At 39.5% G+C, this 19767-nt stretch overlaps 2 protein-coding genes across 2 annotated transcripts; both read left to right on the top strand.

Moving 5' to 3' along the window:
• Positions 1–4209: 4209 nt before the first annotated feature.
• Positions 4210–10022, top strand: LOC140993459 (major histocompatibility complex class I-related gene protein-like). Its single transcript, XM_073462897.1, has 8 exons — positions 4210–4258; positions 5739–6008; positions 7117–7382; positions 8662–8674; positions 8983–9285; positions 9385–9486; positions 9725–9742; positions 9908–10022. Exons 1-8 carry the CDS (start codon positions 4210–4212, stop codon positions 9955–9957), a joined length of 1071 nt encoding a protein of 356 aa, XP_073318998.1. The 3' UTR covers positions 9958–10022.
• Positions 10023–16161: 6139 nt separating this feature from the next.
• On the top strand, positions 16162–19767 carry LOC140994126 (major histocompatibility complex class I-related gene protein-like). The gene is made up of 5 exons (XM_073463698.1): positions 16162–16186; positions 16958–17236; positions 18802–19104; positions 19202–19309; positions 19709–19767. The coding sequence occupies exons 1-5, from the start codon at positions 16162–16164 to the stop codon at positions 19765–19767; spliced, it is 774 nt and encodes a 257-aa protein (XP_073319799.1).

Raw genomic sequence — 19767 nt, 5'->3', positions numbered from 1 at the left:
GTTGGTTGTAGACTGCACGTTCCAGGGTTTTAGAGAGGAATGAAAGAAGAGATACGGGTCTGTAGTTTCGGATGTCAGCTGAGTCTAGGGTGGGTTTCTTTAGGAGTGGCTTTACTGTAGCTGTCTTGAAAGGAGCTGGAATGAAGCTTGAAGTGAGGGAGGAGTTGATCAGGGTGGTGAGGAATGGCAAATTTACAACTATGAACTTATGAGACTAAACATGTAAATTCCTTTACATTAATGAACATGAATGAATGTTAAACTCAAATGTATTGTTCTTTCTTTTTGTGCTGATGTTTGTCTTTTCAATAAAACCCTCACATTTTAAAAAGTTTGGTCCACATGCTCATTTGTGACGAAACTTCAGTATATTACCTGAACATTCAGTATTCTCACAGAGGATTTGAATGAGAAGCTTGATATCAGTGTTAACTCTGAGCAGAGTTAACTCCCAGACAAGGTTAGCTTAGCTTAGCATGAACACTGAAGTTAGAGATTAAACAGAGAGCCAGTATCTCTGTTAAAGGAGCCTTCTGACAACTAAAAAGTTGACTGACTGATGTCCTGTAACGCTTCACCTCTGAGGAGGTCATAAGATACGTTTAGAAAGAAAGAGAAACAAACTGAGACTGAGAGACTCAGAGTGAGATACATGTTGAAACATGTTTATTCACAGTAGTGATTTGAGCTGACGGTTAACACAAATTAAATGTACAAGCAACATACAACAATAATAGAAATGACGTAAATACAGAGGTACCCTGAGAGAAAATGATTAAATGTTACTATATAATACTGTTTATATGGGTTTATTACATTTATTTCGGCTGGTAAAGTGTTCTGATGTGGGCCTTTAAATGTATTGCTGCTGTTAATGTTTGTATGGTTAATATGGTGAATGACACCAGAATGTCCTATATTTTGAAAGGCCTTTGAACGCATCAGGTTTCTGTGACTCGGGTTCTCATTTGTTTGGGCAGCTGTCAATCATTTTCTGTGTTATTGGGGATTAACCTGACGGATTGTTAGAGGGGCGGGACTGGAGGGAAAGCGAGGGAAACGAGGAGAGAAAGAGCTGCGGAGAGAAGCGGAAAGACGTTAAGTCCGAGCAAACTGTCAAATAACTTCATGGAAAAGTGTTATTTACCGTCATCAAGCGGGAGTTTATGCGAGTGTTTGCTTATTTTGTTAAGAGTGTAACTGAGCGTGTTGTAGAAGTGACGGCTCGTTACTGGCGCAAGCTGAAGGCCGCGATGGGACTGTCGCTAGCTGTTAGCATCGCTAGCTGCTAATCAGGAGACGCCGCGGACGAGGTTGGACATTGGACGTTGCCGCGGCTGCTGCAGGATGGAGGAGTCGGTGACGGACCGAGCCTCGGGACAGGACCGAGCCTCGGGACAGGACCGAGCCTCTGGACGGGTCTGTGGTCACGTCGCTGCCTCTGGGAAGAGGTTTTGGAGGAAACTGCTGGACCGCTTTTCCGTGGTTCGGGTGAGTATCCTGACCTGCGGTTTCAAGGTGGATTTCTATATGAGCTCCAGCTGCCGCCATCACTGGTACCGACTGAAACACTACACAAACCCCGGGCTGTTACTATGTAGAAGGTTCCTCATGTGACTGTATTTCTTGGTTATGAAGTGATTCAAAACAATTAACATAACATAACTTAACATTAAAACGGTTTATTATTGCTAAATCCTTAAATTTTAGAAGCTCTCATCAATTCACTCCCATGCAGTCTGATACATAAAAGGAGTATTCATGAAAATCATAAAACAGAGTTGAGTGAGAGGGCTACAATAGAAAATGTCTTTATACAGTATAGAAATTTAGTTCTTTATATGATTAAATGTGTTGCAACAAAAGGGACAAAAACACATTTTAAAAAGATAATTATCTCAGGTGTGTTTACTCCTCTGAGACCGCTCCTCTTTATGAAACAGTTCTCTTAACACAATTCTTCAAAAAGAAAGTAAATAATATTACATCAATTCAAACAAAGGCAGTGAGTCGCTGTAGGTGTATGATGCTATAAGACCAGAGCTGTGTTAAAATATGTTCAGATGAGTTCATCAAAGTGAAGTCCGTCTGTGTTAGAATATAAGTTGATATATCCAATGTAAAGTTTGTCTGGACTTGAAAGTGAAAAAGCCTGTTTTTACAGTTTGACACTGGTCCAGTGTTAAAGTCCTCCTCAGCCACTGAAACAGATTTACATTGTGTTTTGATACTGTACCTGTCAAAGACAAAGCCGGGCCAGTCCAAACCGGCACTGATGCTTCTCTGTTTCACTGTTAGGCTGTTTGATATTATGAAACTCTGTCAACATAAAGTGAAAAATGTGACTGTTCACTGTGGAGTGAGGCAGATTTTGAATGCATACAGGTAACAAAATGTCAGGTAATATTAAAAAAAATAAGACAAACCATTATTTCTTTTACATTTTAAAGAAAAGCTTTTCTACCAGCCAGTTTCCATTCTGAACTCACTCAGTTAATTCAGCTGATCTCATGCAACAACTGAAGGGTGGCGTAATAAAGACAAAGTTCAGACACACGTACATTAATGTGTTAAGTTGTCCTTCATGAAGTTGAACTGCCATCAAATAATGTTTAACACCTCTATCTATATCTATACATTATTTGAGTAGAAGAACTTCAATTTATATTGACTTTACAAAGACCAAAGACCACAGGAAAACCTTCTGAAGAAGTTTTATCCGTCTAAACCTCTCATCCCCGCTGGGGGGAGCTAAAGACACAGTGAGGGAAGGAAGGAGGCTTGTTATCCAAATTAGAGGTCGACTGATAGTGGATTTTTAAAGGCCGATATAATAACGATAGTTTGGAGCAGGAAAAAGCCGATAGCCGATTAATCGGCCGATATCACTCATGTAAATTAATTCAATATAGCTAATGGATAAAAATATATTAATAGATTTTTTTTAAATAATAACATATAGCTATTAGCTATATGTTATTATATGTGATTAATATATAATTAATATTATATAATATTAATATATTTAATTTAAACTTGTATGTATTCAATATCTATTAAAATCTACATGGATGATTTAAGTTGCACTTTAATATGGGGGGAAATTAAGTGATCCTTCACATTTTTGTGAGTGATGGCACTGTGTGCCTTAAAAAATAATAATCACAAAATAACACTGGTTAAACAAGGCGTATAGTGAAAGGATTTGAACTGTGATTTTCTCATCCTCCCATAGTCAGGCTGTAACCACTAACCAGCTATAGGGATGGTATGTTAGGATTTTATCTTTATCTTATCCATACTCTTAACAGTCCTGTTCTTTATCAATACTAAAGAATGGTTTGTTTTTTTAATTGTCTTTTTTTAAAAGAATAAATTCAGAACAGGAATTCATTTATATTTCAAATATAACTACATATTGTTTTCACTGCAGCAACAGTAAAGTTTACAACAGCAAAGTCACTATATAAACTCAGTAATATGTGGAAACAAATCGAGGGGGGGGGGGGGGGGGGCTGGTTTGTCTCAGCCAGCAGCTAAAGTTTACAAGAAATTACCAAATTTTAAGATTCATGGCAAACTAAGATGAACAGACTACACACAGACAGCTTTCATTTTAGCGTGTTCTTAACAAGCTGTTAATTGTTAGCTTAACAAGCACTGCGGTCATGTAGGCTAAAACATGCCGGTGGAAATGTCGCTGTTTATGCTGAAATGTGATGCACGTTTATGCTTGTTGATGTTTGTTGACTTTCAACTCGTAAAGGTTTTATTGCACTTACAATAACACGTGTCGTCGTCTCGAGTTATCTTCTTAACTTCTCTCCTCTCTCTGCTGCCGCTGCATACGCCCGTCTCTCTCTCTCCCATGCTCTCTCTGTGTGAAGAGCAGCCCCGCCCCTCAGTGATCAGAGCGACAGGGAGCTTTTTTTTTTTTTAGAGAGAGAGACAGAGAGCAGCGCAGGGAAGAAGCAGTTTATGGCGCTGTGGAAAAAAACTGCAGCCATCGGACACTATCGGAGCCAAGTTCCGCCGATTCGGATAGTTTGTAAAACGTCCTATCGGCACGGATTAATCGGCCAAACCGATTAATCAGTCGACCTCCAATCCAAATGGAAAACACCTCCTCCCTTTAGTCACACCATGAAGACTCAACTCCACTGACTCAACTCAGCTGTTAAGTGCATGAAACTTACTTCTCATCAGAACATGAAGATCTTCATTCTCTTGTTTCTCTCAAGGCACTTTGCATCTTCAGGTAAGATAACTTTCCTTAAACATGATTTGTGCAAAATTGAGGTGTCTCTAAAATATCTGATATCTTTATCATCATGGTTAATGTGTAAAATTAGGCAATTATTGATGTATGGTTCAGTCCTGAGGGTGATTTATAACTAATTCACTTTTAAAAGATGCCAGCATGAATGTAAGTCTTACCATCAAGTGTCCCTCACTTGAACTCAAAGACAGGCTCAGACAAATCAAATTCTTTAGTCTGATTCAATCTCTGACTCGCATCTGTTTAGTCCTGTTTTCTTTGGGTTTTTTGTTATCACCATAGTTATGTGCAAAACAAAGTCAGAGATTTCACTGGAGAAACTGATCCCCGGGCTCTGTGGTCGGGTCTGTTTTAAGAGAAGGACTTTGCCAAACTAACTGTATTATTCACTGTTAACACTTAACAGTGAATAATACAATACAATACTCCTTACTGTATGTGAGGGGTGTTGCTGTTTTAAGTGAATCATACTGATTTCATCATATTTCTGAGTGTGTATTCATACTGAATGGAGGCTGTTTGTCCTGCACATTACATTTAAAACTTTTGCATTTTGTTCCTTCGCAGCAAACACACACACTTCATATCATATTTATATTTTCACTTAGCATCATATTTATGATTAGTGTTATTTATAAGCTCCTTTGTTTGTCCTGCAGTGCTACACTCACTGAAGTTGTTCATAACTGTATCAACTGTAATCCCAAACCTCCCAGAACTTGTGGCAACACTAGACGTTGATGAACTTCTCACGGGGTCCTGTGAGAGCAACAAAAGGCCAAGATATTTGTAGGCTGTTTTACTACACAATATATATCTTGATATTTAAAAAAATGTCCTCAAAAGCACATTAATGTGAGGACTGGACAACAAAATGAAGTATCACTGTATATTTCACTAAGTGCCTTGATATCAATATTGCAACAATATTTGAGAAAAATAAACACAATGAGATTTGTGATCAATAATCACCAGTAATGTGGATATAATGACGCTGTGGGTGAAGACAAGTATTAGAACAAGTAGAACAGTCTGGTAAGTTCAGAAAATGACATCAAGTAATGTTGCCTTTAAAACCAGGAAAAGACAACACTTATATCATGATATAACAATATCCACAATCTAAGATGACATATAGTCTCTTATCATAGTAACGGTGTAATATCAATATGTTGCAGCCATAAAGGATGCTCACGTTCATATTAGAAGGGGTACTTGATAGTTAAAAGTACTTTGAGTGTAACTTCTCTTTAAAGTCTGTCCAAACACCAAAATGCTTCTCAGTAGTTGGTGGGCCGTACTGAACCCTGTAATGATAGAATAGGTAAGTTAGATAAGAAGATTCATGCTGTAGATGGCAGGCCATAACCTTAAGTGTTACCATGACATCATATTTATGATGAGTGTGATGATGATGTGTGTATTTATACTGAATGTGTGAACCTCTTCTGTCCTGCAGTGAAACACTCCCTGAAGTTTATCTCCACTGGCTCTTCTGGACTCCCAAACTTCCCAGAGTTTGTTGGAGCTGTAGTGGTTGATGAAAATCTGTTGGGCAACTGCGACAGCAGCAAAAAGATAATCGAACCAAAATATGACTGGGTGAAAAAATTGTTGGAAAATGATCCTCACCAGTTAGAGCGTTACAGTTGGGATTGTTTTGTGCGGGAGCCAATTTTTTTCAAAGCCGAAATCAATACTTTGATGCAGCGCTTCAACCAAAGTGGAGGTACAGTATGTACGATGTTATATTTCACCTTTTACTTCATGAACTGTTCTTTATAATTATAAAAATAATTTAGTGAGATTTGTATCAGAAATATTTGGAATTGATGTTATCAGCCTCCCTGGGCTGAAAGAAAGTTTTCATCATGCACAGTGAAAAAGACTGAATACTTTACTGACTAATACTGCTTCAGGGGATGACTGGACCACAGAACATCTGATTGGTGTGCATTGAACATTGTAACATTGTACATTGAAACACGAGGATCCAAGAACCTTTAAATCATTTATTGAGTTGGGAATGCTCCATCAGATGGATGGATGAATGACAGGATGGATGATTTCTGTACAACAGCAAATATAGATCAATATATGTGAATACATGCCAAAACTAAGTAACACAAAAAGTGCATGAGAACAAAGGTAGCTTACATTATTAATGCATCCACGAAGAATGAGTCTTCTGTAATCCTTCACTGTGATTCTGTTATTCAAAACAAAAAGTAAATACACAATAACAACACACAATGATTGTTCATCTAAATATACACCATGAGCCATATTTACAGGGTTAAGCTTCTCACAGGAGAGGAAGTAGGAATCATACAACTCCAGATAATACACCACGGTCTGGTGGGAAGGCAGATACACATTATAAATACTGGCTGCATTTAAACATCACTTAAAAGATATAAACAATACGTCATCTGGATGCATGTACACATAACTTAAAGGATACAACAACAGCGTATCAGGAACATGTTGGCAGAATAAGTTCAAACAAACTAACATGTGGCAGCATGGTCTCACACAGAGAAACATACAGGACACACCCAGCATATATGTCCTCCCCTTACTCAACTCCTTCCCTGCACACAGGTAGGTGAATCTCTTCACCAGTCAAAGCCTCACACAACTGACGCTCGACTTGACTTTTTTTTAACACACCGAATATAACTATTATACTACACAACTAGAGAAAACTGTTTTTAGGTTAGTCCTCTCTATAATAGTTTGGATTCAAACCAGGGATGCTGCATCACTGTTCATTGTTGGCATCTTAAACCTTAAAGTGATGAGGTGAGGTGTTTCTCTCTCTGTCTCTGTCTCAGGTGTCCACATTTTACAGAAGATGGATGGCTGTGAGTGGGATGATGAGACCGGAGAGGTTATTGGTTATAATCAGTTTGGTTATGATGGAGAAGACTTCCTATCAATCGACCTGAGGACAGAGACATGGATCGCTCTAAAACCAGAGGCTGTCATCACCAAACTGAGATGGGATGCTGACAAAGCTAGAATGAAATTAAATCAGTATGACCTCACAGTGATTTTCCCTGAGTGGCTGAAGATGTATTTGGATTATGGGAGGAGCCAGGGCTGGACTGGGACCAAAAAATGGCCCGGGCATTTTGGTCCCTGGCGGCCCACCATGGTTATTTACATGATATATGGATGGCGTGTGCTGGCGTGTGCTTACATATGTACTAAACTGTCTCCTCCACTCCCATTTCAACAGCATGGCTTGACTAAACACAGAGAAAGAGAGAGAGGCAGAGATGTGTCACTAGTGTTTCTTCTCTGTTTACCAATGATTAATCATCCATTTCAGCAAAGAAATGTTTCACTAATATTATGTGATAATAATAGGCCTAATTGTAACCTGCAACACCTGCAAACTATAACTTTATGGCAAGCTAAAATAAATAACACTGTAAGTTGGACACCAAATCTACTCAAAGCATTATTTGACAACAAAGGCTATAAAGGCAGTATACATAAACACACACACACACACACACACACACACACACACACACACACACACACTCACACACACACACACACCTAAACACACACACACACACACACACACGTATGTTTTAAGACTGACTTAATAAAATTAATATATTATATATTATTATATATGTATATAATTTCCTAGGTTGACCATTTGCATATAAGCCTACAAATTCCCCAGATACTGTTTAGTGTACACATCCAATAACATTTTCATTGTTGATGCCACGTTGATTCTCCTAACATTTCAGTGGCCTCTCTGACCTCAATCTGTCCCTGCTGCTGCTGGGTCACGTCTCTCTCGTCATCATCATCCTCCTCCTCTCCCTCCTTCTCCTCCTCCGCTACCTCTCCGTCAACCACCTGTGCGCTCGCCCCCGGCGCCGGGTCTGGGACTGCTGGACCCGACCGGGCCGACCCGACGACAACCGCCGAGCTTGTGGTAGCAAACATGTTTGTAATTTTCGCACATTTTGCTGCGTCCTCTTTCAGTATTTTTTTTTTTTTTTTCCCTTAGCTTTTCTGCTCCCCCCTTTCGTTTTTGTTTTTTTCCGTCCATCTCGACATCCACCACACTCCCTCCACCTCCAGTCAGGACAAATGATCAAGAGGGAGGGGAGGGGCGGGCCAACGAGAGCTGAGAGATTTCATTGGACTAGCCCAATGTCCTTCAAGAAAATCAACCAATGGGCCACGTTTAGTGTCTCAGATACCGTTGCGGTCGATAAAAAACTATATCCTTTTTTTTTTTTTTTTTTTTTAATTATGACAGTACTGGGCCGGCCCAAATATGTGCATCGGCCCACCGGGCATTGCCCGGTATGCCAGATGGCCAGTCCAGCCCTGGGAGGAGCTTTCTGCTGAGAACAGGTAGAATCACATGACCTGATGTAGTTTAATGGACACAATCATGTTCATACAGTCTGCTCAGACTGAACTGCTGTTGTGTTATCACTGCAGTCAGTCTGACATTACATTGTTTTCTCTGTTTATTTTCTGTAGCTGTAAGATTCGATGTTGTCCTAACCAATCAGTACACAATGACATTTTGGCTGTTCTGAAATTTCTTTCCATCGATGCTCAGACTATGATAGCCAGTGTACACTTAGCATGAGTGAAGTAAGTTTGCTCAGTCTCAGTGTTTCAAACTAGAAATCGGTTCATTGAACTCTCTCCAGAGCTTCCCTCAGTGTCTCTCCTCCAGAAGACTCCCTCCTCTCCAGTCAGCTGCCACGCTACAGGTTTCTACCCTCACAGAGCCGCACTCGTCTGGAGGAAAGATGGAGAGGAGCTTCATGAGGAGGTGGACCACGGAGAGATCCTCCCCAACCACGATGGAACCTTCCAGATGAGTGTTGACCTGAACCTTTCATCAGTCACACCTGAAGACTGGACGAGGTACGACTGTGTGTTTCAGTTCTCTGGTGTGAAGGAGGACATCATCACCAAACTGGAGAAAGATCGGATCAGGACCAACTGGGGTAAGAGTGAGATCAGAGGGTGCTGAAGGGGAGTGCATGGGAATTCATTTTGGAAGAAAACAAAAATAGTAAAAAATAAACTATTATTGTATTCAACAGTGAAGCCCAGTGACATGACCGTCCCCGTCACTGCTGCAGTGGTTGTTCTTGCTCTCATTCTCATCGGTGCTGCTGGATTCATCGTTTACAAAAAGAAGAAAGGTGAGAGAGAAAAAGGAAAGATTTCACTACTTTGATTTCAGTCTTTGAGTTGATTTTTTTAAATTCAAGTTGCAAAATTAAAACCAGCATCAGAGAAAGTAAATACAGTCAGCGCTAAACAGACTGAGTATAAACAGATACTCAGTTTGAGTGAGTAGAAGAGAGGAATAAAGTGACTAAAGATAATCAGGCATTTACAACTGTGACTGAAATGATTTGTCTTTTGTTTTGATTTCAGCCATTAGCCCTCCATCTTGTAAGTAAAACTTACTTTGGTTCTATTTCAGCTGATCTGACTCACACTTCATGTTTTAGATTAAAAAATGTTTGACATTATTGTGCAGATTAACCTTTTCAACACTGTTTCCTGTATTTATTGTTTCTAAAAGTTCAATATGGGATGTTTGTTTCTGACCTGCAGCTCCTGACAACAGCACAGAGCTCTCTGAGCGAGTGAATCCAGAGACCTGAATGACAAACACACTCAGTGACTCTCCTGGTGACACTTTATTTAGCTTTGCAGAACTAAAAGACAGTAAAAGATAGCTTCTTGCACTATTAGTACAATTATATAAGAAGGACTGATTGACAAGGTGGGACGACTGTTCTATGACTCTGATCGGTTGTTTTATTGATTGTCGTTTTTGTCCTCTAATGATGTACAGCTGAGGTGATGCCAGATGATGCAGTTCTAATTAACATTAAGTAACAGAGAGTCAGCAAAGCGCTACACCCCACCATGTGAAGAGACAGTAATGTAAGATAGTTTGGTTTTGGGGCTTCTAATACCTGATTTGTTGGTGTGCTGTCAGTTGTCTGCGTAGAGTAAATGGAAGAACTGAAGCGTTCTGTGTTCTTTCTGTTAAAAAGGAGTTGATAATAACAATTTAAGCTAAAAAGAGATGCCCGTCCAACCGTTTCATTTGACCCGTATGAAATGATCAGACAGGCTACATCGGACCTCTTCAACTACTTTTTTAGAAGGACTGGATTTTTAAAAAAAAATCAAGTGTCAAGGCGCCAGACTTTTTCGTTCCATGTGTCTGAAGGGTTAGAGAATAGTGTCTCCTGTCAGAGGGCTCAGTAGATTTGTAGTGGACCAGTCTGATACCCACTGCAGTTCAATGATGGGTCAAAAGGTCATTTAACATGAATACTGTGCAACCAACTGTTGGTACATTTTACTGAGTATTGATTGTTGATGAATTTTCATTAATCTGATTAACTCAGGTGAGGAAGCAGATTCAGGAGATTCCCTGTCTGTGATTATTTAACCTGCCACAGAATACTCTGTGGAAATGTGCTTACCTGAGTCATGTTGTTACTGATGGGAGAATATGGAGTTTGATCTATCACAGAGCCAGTGCGTCTCTCTTATGAGATATGGTGATATATATATCTGCCCAGCTGCTTAATACAACCGTTTCTTCCACTACTAACAAGATCTGGTGTAGGGAGAGGAAAAGGACCCTCTGAGAATCAAGAACATGCAGAAAAGTAGCAGGCAATACATTAGGTCCCAAACTCTTCACCAGGTCAGCAGCTGGGGGAAGTAAACTTTCCAGAATGCATCTTGTGATATGTAATGGTGCAAGGCTTGGATCTGCATTCAAAAGTTCAATTTGAGACTTGCAGGAATCATAATCTGCTTCATGTTGTGGTTTTGGAAGCTTCCCTGAAAAGGTGCGTAGTCGGAGTGAAGACAGAGGTTGAATATTTACATCATCTCTGCGCACAATTTGCTCAACTACAACTCTTTGTACCTCAGGGGGGTTCAAGTCATTTCCAGAGAGCGAAATTCTCGGTCCCAGATTTACAGGTGGGTTTGGCTAGGATTGAGGTTCTTGCTGGTCAGTGGAGGAATGACCTGCTTGCTGTGACGAAAGTACCACAACAGTGTCTTCCTCTTCATACTCCTCTCCAGTAGCCGCTATTCCCAAATGTGCACTTATTTGATCAAAGACTCCCTTCAAGACGTTGTCAAAGGATTGGCCACTCTGCTGGGAAAGATGTCTCAGCACTTGGAGGTAGTCAGGGGATGGGGTAGTCCCCACTGTGACTGTGGCAGCGCGCTCACTTGAAAGTATTGAAACAACAAATTCAACGTCTGCAGCTACACGAGATGTGTAAGTATATGGCAAATGCGGTTTTAGCTGTGCCAAGGCAGCAGCGTTAATAAATTCGACGGCCAGGTTTTTGTAAAATAGACTTTCCCGTTCTGTAACAGTAAATGATGTTTTAAGTTCAGCGTAACTATGTAAATGATCCATAATCTCATTTTCTGCTGAGTGTTTGTTACACCAGTAATGATAACAGAATGAGCAACATTGATGCCAAGTTCCTCAAAGGGATCCATATTTCAACTCACCCTTTTTTTCTTAAGTGTAACACATTGGTAAGAACACACAGACACAATAACAGTCTCCTGGCTAGCTCGCCACACATGTAACGCATATGGGCTAGGCGGTTGACTTCGGCTACAATAGCAGCAACAGAAGTCTGTTCTTTAAAGGAGCCTGGATTGTGAATGAATGGATGAGACAGTAGTGCAGTTTGAGTGTCTGTATTCAGAGAAATATTTACAAAAAAACAACCAATACAAACAATACACCATTCCAATATTCAAAAAATGGATTACCCACAATAAATCAAATGTTCTGTTGTTCACAATAAAGGTCTCAAGGAAAAAACGTTCAGTTCATATCTTTTTAATCCAAAAAGGTTTGTCCAGATCGGTAGGTGTTAGACTTTGTCCTACCGGTTCGTTGATCTAGCTCGCCATGTAAGTTGAGATGAATGGATCAAGGTCCATGACAAGAAAATCCAAAGTTGGTCCAAAAGAAAAACCTGACCTAAAAAGGCCAAAAATACACATAAGTATTCCATTTGAAATAACCAAGTCAGTATCAAAAATAAAATCAATGTATGCTTAAACATTAGCAGCAGCAGAATTAATTATTTAATTAATTAATTGTCTTTAATAAATCAAAGTTACAATAGTAACCAAACCACCTTAACCTAGTACCCCAGTACCATGTTAATATTCACAGTCAAACTCAAAAATCAAAATCAAAGTCAAAATGCACCTTTTATAATTCATCAAAAACATTCAATATTAAATTTCAAACTACTCAAGCAGAGTAAGACTCAAGTGTTTCAATAATTGTGCAATACTCATTCATTCATTAAATACGTAGCTACGTTCACATAAATGTGTCAATGATGACCAAACCTCATAGCAGTTGTAGCGTCAATCAAAAAAGTGACATAACTGTTCAAAACAAGAATAACGCTCTAAACTACATGAGCGAGTAATTAAACTAAAATATCATCTACAATTCGGCTGTCTTATTTTAAACAAAAATCATCGTTTACCTTCGAACCGAGTGGTCAGAGCTTTGCTTCCATGCGCGGCCCAACAGGAAATCCAAAATAAATTAATTAATTAATTAAATGAATAACTAAATGCGGGTTACATTAGCTTAGCATTGAAGTTAGAGATCAGACAGCGAGCCAGTATCTCTGTTAAAGGAGCCTTCTGACAGTTTAAGCAACATTATGTAACTTTTTCAGCTTCAAAATCATTTTGATGGTACAGTGTCTTGTAACAGGGTGAATGGTGTCTCTGTCACTTGTTTCTGCACTATGTAACTTCAGAGAGAGGGTCAGATCACAGCGTTGTATACACGTTTACTTTAACATGCAAGTTTTCAACACACAACATTGTTATGACGTAATGACTTTTGTTTGTAGTTAGCACCCACATTACATCTGACAGATTGTTACAGACCTGAGATTTGTATTTATGAAAGTGGTGTTGCACTCAGAAGCTTCAGCCTGTCAGAGCAAAGCTGTAATTCTTTGCCTCCAAGGTGGTCAGAGGATCAGTTTAGAAAGAAAGTGAAACAAATTGAAGCAAAAATGAAGTAGAAAACTGAGAGACTCAAAGTGAAATACATGATGAAACATGTTCATTCACAGTTGTGATTTGGGTTGGGAGTAAAAAAAACATTAAATATACGAGCAACATTCAACAATAATGAAATCACATATACAGAGGTAACACCTGAAGGGTAAATTGAAAAAATACATATAATCACGTTTTTTCACCCATTAGAGCTCTGCCCACTTCAAACGGCGAGAAAAGCACTGAAAAAAAAGCCAACAGAAATCTCTCATGTGAAATAACCAGGACTGGTCTAACTGTGGCAGAAAGTATTGTGTTCATTACTTTTATTGACAAGATGAGTGAGGAAATGTGTTTTCAGAGCCTTTAGTTAAACATGCAGTACGTGATTCTGGACAAACATAGTTGATTGTTGAGTCTCATTCCCAGGTCATCAGATACCAGTGCTTTGGGTCGGGCAGCTGTGAAACTCTCAGCCTCTATTTCATACATGTCTTTTGCTGCCATCTAACGGGTGTTTAGTGGTATTATATACAGTATTACAAACAGGGCCGTGACAATTGTATTGTATAGCCTGATTCCCTTTCAAGTGGATATAAGAAATATTTCATACACACTGGTTACTTTAAGGAATCCAAGTTTGACTGGTTCTGTCCAAACTGAAACCTTTGTAAAATATATGTGCTCTGTGGTATTTCTATCTGCTTTGGTTCAGTTGTAGATTAAATCAATGGGCTCCAAACTGTGGAGCTATAAAGAAGGGACAAAATCACTGATGACATGTTGCTGGTACATGAGGGTGAATGTAATCCCTAAAACTGTAGAGCTAAAAGGGAAGTTCAGTACTTAATAGTAGCGTTTGCTGTGTGGAGACATTGTTCACCTGCTGTCTGTTTTTAAAATGTTTCTTCTTAACATATATGACATCACTTGTTATCGTTCTTTTGTACTTTCTGGGTTTTAATTACTGTTTTACTATTTCAAGACTAAATTGTCATTAATGTATTTATTTCTTACCACTGATATTTATGTTAATGGGTTTTGTCCTCTAATTTGTATTTACTAAGTTCTCCTTGTGGTTATAATAATCTCATTTCATTCATTACTGTTCTGCATATTGCCTGTTGCTCTTGCATTAATAAAGTCTAATGGTATTTTTCACATTAAAGGTGTTTTAATGTTTTCTTTGAACAGGAAGTAGATTTTGGAAGAAAAAAAAGATGTCCTCATGTGGGGACGATGGTCTTGTTTTACTGTATAACATAATAAAGTCACCAATGTGAAGCAAAGAATAAGAATTGCTTCCGACTCATCTTCTCATGGATGAAGACCTTCAGCTGCAGTGTTACCTGCGCTGATGAGGATTAGGGATGTGTAAAGTGAAGTTCTGTGTAGGGTTTCTTTAGCAGGATTTTCTGAGCCTCTGGGGAGTTGTGCTATGAAAACCCACATAGATCTTCAGAGGGCAGCACGGTGGCTCAGGGGTTAACACTGTGGCTTCACAGCAGAGGGTACTGGGTTTTTTCGGTCCTCTTTCTGTCCGTGTGAAGTTGCTCATTCTCCCCGTGTCTGTGTGGGTTTTCTCCGGGTGCTCAAGTTTTTCCCAAATTTAAAAAATATGCAGCTCATTCAGGGCAGATCTGATTCCAGTTGCTTGTAAAAGCCCCCATATCATCTGAATATTGACAGGATGCTATGTTTTGTCATGAATTTCTATTTTTCTGTATCTTTATCATCATGGTTAATGCATAAGATTAGACAATTATTGATGTATGGTTTATTTATGAGGGTGATTTATAACTAATTCACTTTAAAAGATACCAGCATTAATTCAAGTCTTACCATTAAGTGTCGCTCACTTGAACTCAAAGACAGGCTCAGACAAAACAAATTCTTTCAGTCTTTTTTGTTTTGTTTTATCACTATAGTTGTTTGAATGACTAAGTGAGGGAGTTCCCTGGAAAGCTGATCAGGTCTATTTGAAGATAAGGCATTTTCCCAGTTAATATTTATTCACTGTTAATACTTTACTGTATGTGGAGGGTGTTGGTGAGGACTGGATCACTTGTAGGCGGTCTGGACTATTTTTATTCTCAGGACAGAAACACTCTCTCTTCCCTCTGCGAGGGTAAAATAACAGCAAACAGCTGATCCAGCTCGGTGCTTCACTCACTCGTCTTCATCAAATCAAGATGAGAACGTTTTTGTTGTTGCTTCTCTTCTGTCACGTTTCATCACCAGGTAAGATCACATTTTAAATCTTTAAACTCTTTAAACTTCACAGTCCACTCGACTCTTTTGCTCCAAGTTTAATTTCACTTGTGTTTCAACTTGATCAGACTGTTTTAACTGAATCGTACTGATTTCATCATATTTCTGAGTGTGTATTCATAATGAATGGAGGCTGTTTGTCCTGCACATTACATTTAAAACTTTTGCATTTTGCTCCTTCACAGCAAACACACACACTTAATCATATTAGTTATAATATATTGGTGTTATTTATAAGCTCCTTTGTTTGTCCTGCAGTGCTACACTCCCTGAAACATTTCATAACTGCATCAACTGGAGTCCCAAACCTCCCAGAACTTGTGAAAACAGCAGAAGTAGATGAACTTCTCATGGGGTCCTGTGACAGCAACAAAAGGCTGGAAGTAAAACAAGACATTGCTAAATCATTCTTCATAAAGTATCCTGAGCGGTTGGAGTGGTACAAACAAGAATGTCTCCATTTGTTGCCAAACTTCAAAGCCTTCACTAACAGTTTGATGCATCTCTACAACCAAAGTGAAGGTATAGTATGTAACATGTTACAGCCTGTTTAACTTTTTACTGTTCTGCATCTTAGTTGTAAAGTGACCCAGGGCCTCAAGATACCAATCAGTTCAAACTCTAACATCATTTTACACATAACCTGAAATAGAGATTCATGTAAAGCAAACCATCATATCAGTTTGTCTTCAGTGGTCCAGCCACTACCTGTCATTCATCATGTCAACATTAATCAGCTGCTAGTTAGGGACCAAGCACAAACCGTGTGAGGACCCTCGTGAAATGCAAGGAATTATGTCTCTTTATTTCTTTACCCCAAGTAAATCGATTTTTGAAGGGCTAAATGTTCACAAAAACTCATGAAACTGCAGAGAGCAGCCCCAGCAGCGAGTTTCACGTAGATCCATGAAATCTGGTACACATCTGTATCGCACGTTGACCTACAAAAAAGTCAGTTGTTGCGATGACTAAACCCAACAGAAAATCAGCCATTCTGAATTTAGTGCTCATTGTACGTGTTGTTGTTTAACAAACTCCGCCTAGAGCGTTAAACCAATCGACTTCAAATTTTGTCAAGGCAATCTTAACTTCTTTGCAATGAAAATTGAATGAAATGAAAAGTTATCAAAGGCTTGAGTTTTCGTTGAATAGCGTAGCCGTGGCAGCACAGTGAATATTGATGATTTGCAAAGAAACAGGAAGTTGTCGTTGAAGCTGTTAAACACAAACCATTGAAAATTTGATGAATCATCTGTGAATCAGTGTTAATTACAGTCTCTGTCTCTGTCTCAGGTGTCCATGTTTTACAGATGGTGGATGGCTGTGAGTGGGATGATGAGACTGGAGAGGTCAAAGGTTTCGCTGAGTTTGGTTATGATGCAGAAGACCTCTTGGCATTGGATCCAAATACATTTACATGGATCCCTCTAAGACCTGAGGCTGTCACCGCCAAACCGATATGGGACGCCAATGAAGATTTTAGGGAATTCTTTAAGACTGCTGTTACTCAGATTTATCCAGAGCAGCTGAAGAAGTTTGTGGACTATGGGAGGAGCTCTCTGCTGAAAACAGGTAGAATCACCTGACGTGATGTAGTTTATTAGACACAATGATCTTCATATAGGCTGCTCAGACTGAACTGTCATTAGGGCCCGAGCGCTTGTCAGTGCGAGGACCTATTGTATCTGTAAGGATTGTTTTTCTTACGCGATTTTAGGCGGCTTTTTGGAGGCCTGCACATGCCCCAAAACTCACGAAACTCGGCACCAACGTCACATCTGGTGTAAATGTTATAATTCCACATGATTGTGGGTGGGTGTGGCCAGGGGACTCCATAGCACCATCTAACGTGGGAAAATTTGAGCGAAAACCATTTTGGTCGTCATGAAATTCACAGGACTTATAGGTCTCATCGATTCAGGCAGGAATTTGTTTTGTTGGAATTTTTGCTGCAACAGGAAGTCAGCCATCTTGAATGGTGTTCGGCGATTTTCATTTTTCCGACACTGTTTAGAGTACTCTAGGATGTTCGCAGACTCACCAAATTTGACACGTAGGTTCAAACTCAGGAGTAGTTTAATTTGATGCCACAACTGCCCTCAATAATGTGTCATATCTATAGTGCATGAAATTTGCAGGAGTCATAGGTCTCATCGATTTAGACAGGAATTAATTTTGTGGAATTTTTGCTGCAACAGGAAGTCAGCCATCTTCGATTGCCTGTGGCCATTTTCATTTTTCAAACGTACAATTTCCAATCTACAACAAATTCGTCACACATGTACAGAGTTTCGCCCTGAATATGACGATGCATCAATACTGTCTCATATCCATAGCGCCATCCACTGGACACAGGAATACACTGCAAATTTCACTGTTGTGTTTTGCCTGACATGTATCCTATTTAGGTTGGATGCACATGCCCTCTGACGGCGCCACAGCCTGACGTACGTGGGTCAAGGGCCCGTTCATCACTGCTTGCAGTTTTAATTGTATTATTAATCCAACCTGTCTGACATCACCTTTTTCGGTAGTGTTTACATTTGTTTTAGTCCTGACCAATCACAGACATCTTTGGGTGACATTACTCACCATCAAAGCTCAGACTGTGATGCGATTAAACAGATCATGTGGAGGCTGTGTAGCAGATGTGTTGTTATGTACCCTGTCATTATTACACTGTGGTCTGGATACATGGATCACATTACTTGGCCACCATCAACACTGTCCTTCTGTTTTTTTAAAAGTCAATGTTTAGTCGGCCGACGCTATTACAAACTGTCACAAGCACATGGGCAACATGATTCACATCATGCTGCTGGTTTCACACTGTTCCCCTGATCAACAGTTTGCAGCAGTGATGTGCCAAGAAACATAGTATTGTAACAAAATAGTCAGTGCAGACGAAGCCTGCTAGCAAGTAAAAAAGGAAGTATATGATGCATCATTTTTTATATTTTAAAAGGTTTGCAGATGTTTCTTGAGGAACAAAATGTATCCAATACATTTGTTCAACATTTGCTTGGAAGCACTTTCACACCTTCTGTTATTGATTCCAAATTTAATTTCTTCATCTTTCTTTTACCTTGTTTCTTTTCCTCTCTCTCCTCTTTAATCTCTCTCTCTTTACTCTCCAGAGCTTCCCTCAGTGTCTCTCCTCCAGAAGACTCCCTCCTCTCCAGTCAGCTGCCACGCTACAGGTTTCTACCCTCACAGAGCCTCACTCGTCTGGAGGAAAGATGGAGAGGAGCTTCATGAGGAGGTGGACCACGGAGAGATCCTCCCCAACCACGATGGAACCTTCCAGATGAGTGTTGACCTGAACCTTTCATCAGTCACACCTGAAGACTGGACGAGGTACGACTGTGTGTTTCAGCTCTCTGGTGTAAAGGAGGACATCATCACCAAACTGGAGAAAGATTGGATCAGGACCAACGGGGGTAAGAATGAGATCAGAGGGTGCTGAAGGGGAGTGCATGGGAATTCATGTTGAAAAAAACAAAAACAGTAAAAATAAACTATTATTGTATTCAACAGTGAAGCCCAGTGACATGACCGTCCCCGTCACTGCTGCAGTGGTTGTTCTTGCTCTCATTCTCATCGGTGCTGCTGGATTCATTGTTTACAAAAAGAAGAAAGGTGAGAGAGAAAAAGGAAAGATTTCACTACTTTGATTTCAGTCTTTGATTTTTTTATTCAGGTTGCAAAATTAAAACCAGCATCAGAGAAAGTAAATACAGTCAGCACTAAACAGACTGAGTATAAACAGATACTCAGTTTGAGTGAGTAGAAGAGAGGAATAAAGTGACTAAAGATAATCTGGCATTTACAACTGTGACTGAAATGATTTGTCTTTTGTTTTGATTTCAGCCATTAGCCCTCCATCTGTTAAGTAAAACTTACTTTGGTTCTATTTCAGCTGATCTGACTCACATTTCATGTTTTAGATTAACAAATGTTTCACATTATTGTGCAGATGAACCTTTTCAACACTGTTTCCTGTATTTATTGTTTCTAAAAGTTCAATATGGGATGTTTGTTTCTGACCTGCAGCTCCTGAAAACAGCACAGAGCTCTCTGAGCAGCTGAATCCAGAGACCTGA

This window comes from Pagrus major, chromosome 3 (genome assembly GCF_040436345.1).
Source record: "Pagrus major chromosome 3, Pma_NU_1.0".
Classification (NCBI taxonomy): Eukaryota; Metazoa; Chordata; class Actinopteri; order Spariformes; family Sparidae; genus Pagrus; species Pagrus major.
The sequence above is the reverse complement of the archived record's forward strand: the minus strand, read 5'-3'. Positions and strand labels throughout refer to the sequence as shown.

What these genes read in the sequence shown, in the direction of transcription:
- LOC140993459 (XM_073462897.1), top strand. Translation starts at nt 4,210, where the DNA reads ATGAAGATCTTCATTCTCTTGTTTCTCTCAAGGCACTTTGCATCTTCA. An exon ending in AAGGCACTTTGCATCTTCAG is followed by an intron (nt 4,259 to 5,738) that starts GTAAGATAACTT and finishes TCTGTCCTGCAG; the next exon opens with TGAAACACTCCCTGAAGTTT. An exon ending in GCGCTTCAACCAAAGTGGAG is followed by an intron (nt 6,009 to 7,116) that starts GTACAGTATGTA and finishes TCTCTGTCTCAG; the next exon opens with GTGTCCACATTTTACAGAAG.
- LOC140994126 (XM_073463698.1), top strand. Translation starts at nt 16,162, where the DNA reads ATGCATCTCTACAACCAAAGTGAAG. An exon ending in TTGGATCAGGACCAACGGGG is followed by an intron (nt 19,105 to 19,201) that starts GTAAGAATGAGA and finishes TGTATTCAACAG; the next exon opens with TGAAGCCCAGTGACATGACC. An exon ending in CAAAAAGAAGAAAGGTGAGA is followed by an intron (nt 19,310 to 19,708) that starts GAGAAAAAGGAA and finishes ATGTTTGTTTCT; the next exon opens with GACCTGCAGCTCCTGAAAAC.